Genomic DNA, 12,307 nt, shown 5'->3' with positions numbered 1-12,307 from the left:
ATTCTTTTGTTGCAACTATGAGACAAAGTTGCATTTACTTTTAAAACTGCTTACTTTATTATACACCATGTTCTCACATATCACTATTCCAGTGTTGAGTATTTCAAGTACCTTCAACACAAATAAATGTAATTACATTGCATTTGAAGAAAATACAGAATTTAATAACTTTCATCCAGTATGTCCATACTGCTTGGTGTCAGCGTTACTTGTAACTTTTGCTCCTTTAAAGACCACTCTGGTATCATTAACATCTGTACAAGAATCACATACTATGTGGGGAAAACCAGCAAGCTGTCTGTCTGCATAAATGGCCATCAACAAACTGTGGCCAAAAAACAGCCTTGTTGTTGAGCACACTGCCCAACACGACATTCATCATTTCAGTGACTGCTTCACAGCTTGTGCCACATGGATCCTTCCCACCAACACCAGCTTTTTTGAATTGCACAGGTGGGAACTCTCCCTGCAATATGTCCTGCGTTCCCGTAACCCTCCTGGCCTCAACCTTCATTAGTCATTGTCCTCATCCATCTAGCCTCTTCCCTGTACCCATTCCAGCACTACATAGCCCTCTATTGCACCAACACACTCAGTCTTTTTGATTCACTCCGTTTCCGCTACCCCCCCCCCCCCCCCTTTCACTAATCTCTGTCTAACCCCCCGACTGCACCTAGCTGCCCTATTCTCTGTCCACTTTGTCCCTGCATGCTCCCCCACCCCTACCTTGCTATTCCTCCCCTTCCAATCTCCACACCAGGCAGACTGTCTGTCATCTGTTTTTGACAAAGGCCTTGTCAGTCAAAAACTTATTTTGGACAGCATTTCTGTAATGCCTATCTTCAACTGAGCAACTCCACTATATGGTGAGTAGCAACTATCCTTTTCATAATACTGTTACATTTCATCCTGGATGTTCCATTTTTTGGTTTTGCCTGGTGGCTTTTCTTTGTTACTATTTTCTAATACATTACTATACTCAACGTCCATGCTTCATTCTCTTCTTTCCTGTATTCTTTTGCTGGCCGGAGTGGCCGTGCAGTTCTAGGCGCTACAGTCTGGAGCCGAGTGCCCACTATGGTCGCAGGTTCGAATCCTGCCTTGGGCATGGATGTGTGTGATGTCCTTAGGTTAGTTAGGTTTAATTAGTTCTAAGTTCTAGGCGACTGATGACCTCAGAAGTTAAGTCGCATAGTGCCAGAGCCATTTGAACCATTTTTTGTATTCTTTTGTCACATTACAAACCTCACTGTATGCTCTACTTACGAGCCACATTGTATCTGCTGTCTTGGCTGCACACAACAGACTAAGCTTATTCTAGCAGCATCTTATGTCCCACATTACTCCTACCAATATCATTAATCCTATATCTTCATATTGATCACTCTCCCATATTTTTGTGTGTTATTTCCTGCACCTTTCCGGTGCCACACAACCTTGTATCTCATCCCACCAACCCCTCCCCTGCCTCCACTTAGTCTCTGTCCTATCCCAGTTTGCACCTACTAATTTCACCTCATACAGTCTCATCTGCTTTTCCTCTTCTTCACACTCATACCTGCAACCCACAGTAATTTTTTTTATTTATACCTTTTCTTTGATCTTATTGTGACTTCACACCAATTTTCGTGGGTTTTCGTCTTTGAATATCACTGTACTCACTCAGATTTCATCTTCTTTCCCCCTATATCATTCATTTCATCCCTTTCATAATTTTTCCCATTTATTTGAATGTATTTTTACGAATTTTTTCAGATGTAATTCTACGTTTTTTACATATTCTTGGCGTTTTTTCCACCACCATGGATCCTTGTTCCTTCCACCTGCATCAGTACAGAAAAGTTTCCTTATCCTTACCCAGAACCCAGCCCCATATAATGTTCCTGCATTGCTGCTTGGCTCTTAGAATCCCCCCAAATGACCTTACCATTAAATTACCCAGCTGAAGCTGCCACCCCTCCTTCCACAATGATCTCCATCTATTCAGACTCTGCTAGTCCTTAGCTCTCACCAACATAATCCTGCAAAACCTCCTTTCAGTACCCTATCTCCATCCGTAAAATTCTCCTGCTATGCAATCCCAAATTCCTGTAACCCATAACACCCATTGAAACTTCTATCCTCCAGGAAATACAGCAATGTGCACAAAGCCACCTCAGAAAACTCTCTACCCTGCACACTTCCTACTCCCATCTTGGACTACCACTGCACACCACCTCTACAACAACCTTCAAACCTCCCCCACATCCCCTCATAGCTGACAAACCCCATCTCACAGACTTGCTACATTTATTCCATCTTCCAAAACTCCCTCCCACCACCACACAAAATCCAGCACCTAAACAGACCCAAAACACAGTCATGAACCTTTCCTCAAGAAGCCTTAGCCTTAGCCCCACATAAATATCAGTCCTTTCACTTTCCAAAGCCCTTACCTTTTGCCCCACTTCCAAGTTCAATCATGCAGGACTTATTAAAGAGTTTCTCTCCTTCTCCCGGACCCTACAGTGTAAACACTTTTTCGTCACCATTTCTACCAATCAGACTCAAGCAAAGACTAATGTTGAACCCTGCCTGACTCAGTTCACTCTTCCATCTAATTGTGATCCACCCCAACTGCCCCCAAATCACCCCCTGTTAACTTTCCAGAATTTCTTAACCTCAAACCTTGCCTCACCACCATTGCCCAAATCCCTCAACATGCAAAGTAACCTTACATCTGCAGAAAGAACCACAGTCCACCACCTAAAATTGATGCCAACCTTATAATCCTACCTGTGGATAAAGGTTCCACCACTATTGTTTTGAACCACAAGGGTTACCTGGCAGAAGGACTCCACCAGCTGTCAGATACATCTACCTACAAACCTTGTTTCTGTGACTCCATTCCAGAAATCCAGCGGGATCTCCAGTCTCTCCTCAAATCCTTAGGCACATCCCAGAACCTCTGCCTGGACCCCGTCTCTCTCCTCACCTCTACCACTCCCTGCACTCCCGCCTTCTACATGCTTCCTAAAGTCCTTAATCCAACCACCCAGGATGTTCCATTGTGGCCAGTTACTGTGCTCCCACTGAGAGAATCTCTGCTCTCATAGACCAATACCTTCAGCCTATCACCCGGAACCTACCCTCCTATATAAAAGATACCAACCATTTCCTCCAATGACTCCCCACAGTTCCTCTTCCTTTACCACACAGTGCCATGCTCATTGCTACTGGTACCACCTCCCTTTACACTAACATCACTAATACCTAAGGCCTTACCGCTATTGAAAATCACCTTCCCCAACACCCAATGGATTCCAAACCAACAATCTCCTTCCTAGTTGCCATGACCAACTATATCCTCACTCACAATTACTTCTCCTTTGGAGGCATTAACTACAGACAAATCCAGGGTACAGCTTTGGGCACCCACATGGCAACATCCTATGCCAGCCTATCCATGGTTCATCTACAGGAATCCTTCATAAACACCCAGAATCCTAAACTCCTCGCCTGGTTCAGATTCACTGATGACATCTTCGCTATCTGGATCAAGGGTGAGGACACCCTTCCACATTCTCCCATAACCTCAACAGCTTCTCCCCCATTTGCTTCATCTGTATCTAATCAACCCAACAAGCCACCCTCCTAGATGTAGGCCTCCATCTTGAAGATGATGACATCAGTTGCTCTGTTCATATCAAACCTACTATCCACCAGGAATACCTCCACTTTGACAGCTGCCACCTTTCCATACTAAGAAGTCCCTTCCATGCACCCTAACCACCCATAGTCATCGCATCTGCAGTGACGAGCTGTCCCTCTTGAAATATACTGAGGGCCTCACTGAGGTCTTTACAGACTGTAATTATCCTCCCAACTTGGTACAAAAAACAAATCTCCCATCTGTTATCTTCCCAGTCACCCACCACCTCCCACAATCTCACTGTCTGCCCCCCCCCCCCCCCCCTCCCCCCGTAACTCAGTCCCACACAGGACTGGAGCAACCGAATTAAGTTCTCCGCCAGGGTTTCAACTACCTCTAGTTGTGCCCTGAAACGAGAAATGTCCTGCCCACTATCCTTCCCACCCCTCCCACAGTGGTATTCCACCATCCACCGAACCTAGAAATATACTCATCCATCCCTACACAATCCCTGCTCGCAATCCCTTACCTCATGGCTCATAACCCTGTAATAGACCTAAATTCAAGACCTTTCTCATACTTCCTCCCACTGCACCTACTCCAGTTCAGTCACAAACATCACCTATCCCATCAAAGGCAGGGCTACCTGTGAAACCTGTCATGTGATCTACAAGTTAAGCTGCAACCAGTGTGCTGCATTCTATGTGGGCATGACAACCACAAGCTGTCTGTCTGCATGAATGACTGCTGACAAACTGTGGCCAAGAAACAGCTGAACCACCCTGTTGCTGAGCATGCTGCCCAACATGACATCCTTCATTTCAATGACTGCTTCACAGTCTGTGCCATGTGGATCCTTCCCTCCAACACCAGCTCTTCTGAATTGTGCAGGTGGGAACTCCCTGTAGTATATCCTATGTTCCTGTAACCTTCCTGGCCTCAATCTTCATTAGTCATTGTCCTCACCCATCTAGCCCCTCCCATGCTCCCATTCCAGCACTAAACAGCCCTCTATTCCACCAATGCACCCAGTCTTTTTTACTTCTCTCCTTTCCCGTTACCCTCCCCCTCTCCTTCCCACACTCTCTCCATCTCATCCCTGCATATTCCCCAGCAGCATTTCACTGTCCCACACCCTACCCTGCTATCCCTCCCCTTCCACTCTCCACTCCAGCCCAGACCAGCGTCACCTCTGCCTTACCCCCACCCAGTTGCCTCTCTCCCATCATCATGCACTGCTGCTGCATGTAGAGAGAGAGAGAGAGAGAGAGAGAGAGAGAGAGAGAGAGTGTGTGTGTGTGTGTGTGTGTGTGTGTGTGTGTGTGTGTGTGTGTGTGTGTGTGTGTGTGTGTGCGTGTGCGTGTGCGCGCGCGTGCGTGCGTGCGTGGGTGTGAAAATCCTGAATTTTTCATTGTTTGATTGTACAAGAATCAGTTATTCTTAACTGAACAGAAGAGACACTGAGCAATGTGATCTTATACTCAATCTCCTGGTATAGCAGCATGCATTGGGTGATTGCACACGGAAGAGGTGTGGGGTAGGAAGAGGAAGGAAAAGCAGGAGAGGCAATTCAGAAAGATATTTCTGGTGTGGCATATGTTGGTGCACACAGATTAGAGCAGCAGATATTCCTCTTTTTGTGGTCTAATGAAGGTGACCCTTTCCAGGCTTTCCCAGCAGATCTATTTCAAATACGCTATTTGGATTTGCCGCCAGATAAAAACATGTAGGTGCCACAATATTCCACCAAAGCAACTTTTTGACATTTTGAATCGTACATAACCCTGCATTTTCTCAATAATTCATTTTTGGGCCTACATATAAATGCAAAATACAGAGTTTAAACTTTCATAATTTTACCAATGCTTACAGCAGTGTTTTTTCATATATAATTCTGCACTTAGTAATATTGTAAATAATAATTAATTAATGATACAGATATATTTTTTTCAGGGGGCAGCCTTAGGTATGATTGTAAGCCATGCTGTTACTTTATGGATCACATTCGGCAGAATGACTGTTGACCAAGGACCAATTGCTCTGTTACCACTTTCTACAGAAGGTTGTACAAACACGTCATATGCTGATCTGGCACCAGCAAACCCAATAATTTCATATGCACTGAGTGTTGAAGAATTAATGAGTAGATTAAACATCTCAGGCAAGCTACCAGAGTACCTACTGAACTCCACAGAGGAAGTGGTTGATGCACTTGATGGAGATGCAGAGTGAGTGAAGTTCTGTTTTTAATGTACATTACATTCCTTGTAAGTCATCAGTAATGTTGAGAAAAAACAACTCACAGTATTGGTTCACTGATCATTTGTCCATTGATTTCACCAAATCCATTTACTGAACTGAGCCAAAATAATTATAAGTTAATTATCCACTACCAGTGGCTTTTAAAACTTTGTTCAATAATTTAAACATCAATGGACACTGAAAAATTAGAGTTTGGCAATGTCAGACACTCAATAATTGTTTCTGATGTCCTAGTACTGTATAAATTTTCAGTTACATGAATGATATATAATATTTATTTAGCTACACTAGCTTACACAGTTCAGCCTAAACTATTAGAGTCTGGAATTATTCAAATCTTTGATGCTTATTACTGTCCACCTCAGCACAGTTCACATATCATTACTAGTTTTGTAGGGTGGAGCCCCTCCATGCCCACACCGGCATGATGACCAACACAAAGGGTAGCAGTTAGAAGGGCAGAGGGAAAAAAAGTGCCAAGGCAAAAGTGAAGGGAAAAAAGTCTCTGTGGTAGTTGGGTCAGGTAGTAAGAGCAGTAGCGGATTTCTTGCTACCTGTGACAGGTCATGCAAGGGTAGGTTTTGTTAGTAGTGCGTATCATGCAGGTGGATTCCTTCGACATTGTGAAGCATTGTTACTCAATGGTTTCAGCTGGGAACCGGTGCTGGCTTCTTGACCAGCTTCAGTGTACCTATAACAGTTAGGTTCATCATCGGCTAGTCCCTGATAGGTCATAGATTGGGTTCACAGTGTAGGGTAATGTTGGGGTTTGGTTTGTGCATTAGTGTGTGGGCTTGTCAGCTTCCCTGCTGTTGCCTGTTGGTCAGCTGTGATACCAGCTGGCATATCCAGTAAGAATTGCTGATGTGCAAGGGCTTGCCAATATTGTCCCTTGTGAGTGCGTGTAAGCTCGCCATAGGTGATTATGCCCTACTTAGCAGTCTTTGGCCACTTATGCTTCCACCTATGGTTGGGATCATAGTGTCCGAGAGTAAGGATGAATGGACTGTCCGAGTGTCTCAAGTTCCTGTATAGTCATGTGGCGAGGTTTTTGAATATTCCTTGAAGGTTGCAAGGTGGTATTCAGTGTGAAGATTCACAGTGCAAGTGTAGTGTGGAGCATTGCTAATGATGTGTAGCACTTTGTTCTGTACAGTCTGCAGGCAGCACAAGTGTGTAGGAGCTCCGTACCCCAGATGTCAACTGAATACATCATCAGAGATCTAATCAGTGTCATGTATATTGACCTTGAGACCCCCCCCCCCCCCTCCTCATGTAGTCTGCTTTCCCTGTTGAGCATTGGGTAGAATTGATTGACCCTCGTGTGCATTCTGTTGGTGACATATTCTATGTGATCCCCCCTGTGTTAAGTTTCCAGTCCAGAAAAACACCGAGGTATCTAACTTTCTCTCAGAAACGTATTGGGCATGCATGTAGTGTTACCTGTCTATAGTATTGATGCTTGCGCAGCAGCTTCAGTCTGCTTGTGAACAGAATTGCTTCACATATGTTCAAAGTTTACTTCAACGCCATCATTCCAACCAAGGCTCAGCAGTTCTGAGGGCTGTCTGTAATCATGGATTTATGTTCAATGGTATTCGATCTTGTGCAAGGATGACTGTGTCATCAGCATAGATGGCCAGTGTCGTGTTTTGTGTTGCTTGGAGATCATTAATGTACAGGTTGAAGAATATAGGCCCCAGTATGCTTCCCTGGAGTACTCTAGCTTGGATATTATATTGTGTCAATTGCCTGCCCTGCACATCAGTGTTGAAACATCTGTTTGTGAGATATGAGTGTGTGAGATGTACTAGACCATCAGGGAAACCAGTATCATTTAGTTTGCATATGAGGTTGTTGTGCCAGAGATTGTTGAAAGCTTGTTCAATGTCCAGGAACACAGACCCTGTTTCTTTGTTCGTGATGTAGCATGTGTTATACATTGAGCTATGCAGAGGAGCTATTGAGTTGCTGAGTGGTGATTGTAAAAGTCGAATTGCTCCAGCTATAGGGTGTCATTGGCAATGCAGCGCCTACTGATGTGTTTTAGTATTACCTTCTTGACAATCTTGCTAAGTCAGCACAACAGACTGATGGGTCAGTAATTTCACAGCAGGGAGTGGTCTTTCCCTGGCTTCCTGAGCATCAGGACCTTGGCTGCCATCCGAATGTCAGGGAAGTGTTGGTGTTGTAAGACGCCATTTCGTATGTGTGTGACATATTCTACAGCTCTGTCCATGAACTCTTGGTAGACATGCTTTTGAATGCCATCAGAACCAGAGGCTTTCCTTACATTGGCATGCTTGATAGCCCAAGTAATTTCATTTGTGCTAGTATGTCTGATTTCATTGCATTTGGGTTGAGTTACAAGTCGTGTAACCCCCTGGTCCATTTACAGAGTGAATGCTGGGTCTGAAGGAGCCAGGTTCAGCATGAAGGACACAATGTTGTGGCCATAAGCTCTGCCTTCTGCCTTCTCCTTCGGGGGGTATGCAGGGCCGTCTGGACGTTGTATAGTAGGTGTGTGTAATGTTTCTCCCTGGTGAAGTGTCTGTCTACCTTCCACATGATAGAACATGTTATGTCTAGCCTTGCGAGTTTCTGCCCCCATTGTTCATTTCTAAATGTTTGTATTTTCTCCCATGTTAGCCCCTGGAATCTGCTAGCATACAGCTTATAGAACAGATGCCTGGTATGCCGCCAGTACCTCCTGAAGTGGTTCCTCATTGGGATAAGGCCCAGGATTTCCTGGGGTGCGACCGTCAAGTGTTGTTGTGGTGTTATATGTGGAATGGAATCTGACACTGTGTCTTGGATAACTGTAGTAAGAGCCTCAACCACCTCATCAATTTGTTGTGTGTTGTTAATTTCTTGAGTGTCCAGAACATGACTATCAAGCATTTCCTTGAACAGAGTCCAGTTTGTGTGCTTGTAGCTCAGTATCCTGCGTGGTTCTCTATCCTGCAGTGTTTCTTTTGTGTGAAGTATTACCAGCATGTGGTCTGAGTCCAGATCATTTTCAACTATTAGGTTGAGGGTGCATGTGATGCCCTTGATGAGGGCTATGTCTACCATGTCTGGCCTGAGTCAGGCCTGTGCAGACACATATGTGCAGATGTCCCATCCTAGTATAATGTAGTTTTGACCTAGTTCATGTTCGTAGAGTTTCTTGTCATTGGCGGTATGTATTCATGAATTTTAGTTGGGGTGTTTTGCATTTAAATCTACAGCGGCAGTTACCTCAGTGCTATGTTGAGAACTGTACTGTTATCACATGTTACTATGTTTTTAGGTGGATTGTACAGTGATACCAGTGTGGTGTTAGCTCCATGGAACATGACTCTGACAGCTGTCGCCTCTAGTCTCTCAAGTGCAGGGAGCTTGATGTTCATGTGATCTATGTCTTTGTGTACAATGATGGCTGTGCCGCCACCCTGCCTGCCATCTGCTTGGCTGGCACGATAAATGCAATAACCTGGAATGTTTAGCTGTTTGTGAGGTGTAAGCAGTGTTTCATCCACAAGAGTGATTCGGATACCCTTTCGCTTCGTGAATGCCACCATTTCATTTCTTTTGTTTAAGATCCTGCTGGCATTCCAAAACAGGATCTGTGAGTTTGTGTTGACATTTGCGTTACTGGGCTGGAGTGGTGTGATAATAGTTTGTATGTTAGTCCAGTGGAGTGAGCTTGACGTGAACTGCGTGAAGAGTTGTAAGACACACCTGATAGTCTTCATGACTACTTCGGTGGTTGTGAGTCTGGGGGATAATGTCTCCATTATTCTTCAAACTGCTGTGCTGATGTTGGCAGTGTCATCTTGTGTGTATCATTACTAAAGTGCACAACAAACTATTTTTCTCAGACCTCTTCTGCACTTTTATGCAGCTCCTTCTGGAAATCACTTGTTTTTATTAATCTTCATGTAGCTGAAAATCATTCCTATTGTAGCTGGTTCATTCCATGACTGGTTTCTTATGAGTCTTGGTGCCAGTTTATTGTTTCTACAGCTGTTTCTTCCTGTGACCACACATGTTTTACAGTTGGAATTTTCACAAGATGTATCTGTAAAAAAAATCTTTTTATCCATTGAGCCCAAAAGAGAAACACATTTGCACTTATCCCTGTCTGAGTCTCACTCCAATCCAGTTCAGTTCACAGTTTTAACTTGTCAGGAATTCCCAGTTATTGTTTGACTGGTTTTGTAAATCTGAAGCATCTTTTTAAGATTTATGATTTGTTTTACAAAGAAATTCCATTTTTTTAAAATTCCTTTCTGATATAGGCCTACTTCAGTCAGGTTGCCTGTTTCTCTCTTTAAAATTTAAATAGAGTCTTAGATAGAATTTTACACTTAACAGAAAGAAGGGAGATTGCTTTTCAGTTATTTATAACCTACTTCACTTGGAAATGACAGTAGTATTTTACTGAAACCTGGTGGCAGTAGAGAGATGAAAGTGTTACTTAGCTGATGTGGTTTGGTGCTAACTCATAATTTTCAGAAACTGATTTAGAATAAAATGTACTGATGTAGAAGCCCGATAAAGTTAACATAGCTAATAATAGCACTTTATATTTTCAGCAATTTTCTAGAAGAGTTGTATGCAATCACCTATATGTATTATTCCTTAATTGGTTGTGGCCTCACAGTACTCCTTGGAGTTGTTGGTAGCTACATTACAGGTAAAGTAAAGAAAATTCAACAATAAAATACAAAAAAGTCATGGAGATACTGAACTATATTTAAGAATTGCAAATAGTAACTACAGAAATACTGCATATGCCCAGCAGTTGTTAGTAAAATATGCCTTAAATACAGATTTGTTTTTAGTTTTACTATAAGATTATACCCAAGTATTCATTTCTTTGTTTCCTCCCAGCGTAGAAATTTTAACATCTATTCACATTCATATTTCTACTTTGTTAAAAGGTACATCTGATGACTGCATATATGATGAAAAATTAATTCATCCACTTGCACTGAAGATAAGTAAAATGTTTCCTGGTCCACCAAGGAAGTATACTATAGTAAAGGTTGTTGAAAAACAGACTGAAGATAAAGCATCAGCTATGGGAAAAGTTCCTAGTGAAAATGGAATTGTTAAGACTGAGAAATATCCAGATGACAGTGCTACAGCAATTGCTGAAGCTACAACGAGTGAAAGTACGATGGAGAAGTCACCTACTACTGATGGAGGATGTCCTGTTAGTTATGTCTAGAAGATGTGACTGAAAAAATAATTCATTCCTGACGATTTAAAGTGAAAAGTACTTATACTGTGTTGCTGTAGATGTTCCTAAGAAATGCACATCATTTATTTTTATATTTAAAGACAGTGAGAGGGATATGGGGGGTAGGCAGAGAGAGAGAGAGAGAGAGAGAGAGAGAGAGAGAGAGAGAGAGAGAGAGAGAGAGAGTGAGTCTGTGGTTGCACGCTTGTGCGCATGAATGCATGCATGTCTGTAGACACACGTTCCAGGTGGAAGAATGAACTGAGAGAGTAAATGAAAGAGTTATTGCTTTCTAGAAGTTTCAGACAAGACTCTTGTCACAGACCTTCAGAATTTGCCTACAAATTCTGGTGAGACTGAAGCTGTACAAAGTATGACGTGAACTTGTGTATTCCTTTTTTGTTTCATCTAATTTGGTTATTAAGTGAAAGAACATCTTTCCAAGTTTGTTATTAAACATTTTGATAATTCATGTGTTGTTTACATGAACAATCTTTACAAAATTAGTGTTGTTCATCTGTTTTTATTTTTTCTTTAAACATGTATAGAAGTTGCATGTAAATGCATTTCATTTTGTGAGGATATCATATTTACATGGAATGTAATGTTCTTATCCCACTGTTAAAAGTTGGTGCTATTGGAGACGTTATAGCCTCCAAACTATATGAAATGTGAGCAATAGGACAATAACAGTATTTATGTAAAACCAATATTTAGTTTTTATAAGAATTAAATCTGTTGAATCAGACAACTGACTATCACATTATTTTAAAGCTTTCACCTTAATGTTCCTGACCAGATCCTACTTACAAAAAGAACCCCGTTGAAGTAAACTGTGCTCAGTCCAATGAAGCAATTATAGTCATCTAAATATGAGATATCCCAGCAACAACACTTTGCGAAAATAGATAACTTAAACAGTTTTTTTATTTATTTATTTTTTTTTTACAATTAATAAATTGTTTTTATACAATTAGTTAATTCTTTATCCCACCAGAAAATTAATTTTTTTTAATGTTACTGACAATGAAAAGACCACAAGTCTTCCTCCTCCTCCTCCTCCTCCTCCTCCTCCTCCTCTCTCCTCTCCTAACACACTCAATTTCAGTCACCATTATCATAGTAAACACAGTCACAGCTGAAAAATATGGATAAAATTAAAGCATTATTTTTGAGGTGCTACC

At 42.2% G+C, this 12,307-nt stretch overlaps 1 protein-coding gene across 1 annotated transcript in view; it reads left to right on the top strand.

Annotated features, from left to right (window-relative positions):
* Positions 1–11,825, top strand: part of LOC124788048 (sodium/iodide cotransporter) — a 333,961-nt gene extending 322,136 nt beyond the window's left edge. Inside the window, exons 12-14 of the mRNA XM_047255115.1 lie at positions 5,585–5,859; positions 10,474–10,574; positions 10,822–11,825. Of these exons, the coding sequence (XP_047111071.1) occupies positions 5,585–5,859; positions 10,474–10,574; positions 10,822–11,111 (666 nt within the window). The 3' untranslated portion in view covers positions 11,112–11,825. The remainder of the gene's footprint in view (positions 1–5,584; positions 5,860–10,473; positions 10,575–10,821) is intronic.
* The last annotated feature ends 482 nt before the right edge of the window (positions 11,826–12,307 follow it).

Source organism: Schistocerca piceifrons, chromosome 3, assembly GCF_021461385.2.
Source record: "Schistocerca piceifrons isolate TAMUIC-IGC-003096 chromosome 3, iqSchPice1.1, whole genome shotgun sequence".
Taxonomy (NCBI): domain Eukaryota; kingdom Metazoa; phylum Arthropoda; class Insecta; order Orthoptera; family Acrididae; genus Schistocerca; species Schistocerca piceifrons.
Note: the sequence above shows the minus strand (reverse complement) of the source record. Positions and strands in the feature narration are given on the sequence as shown.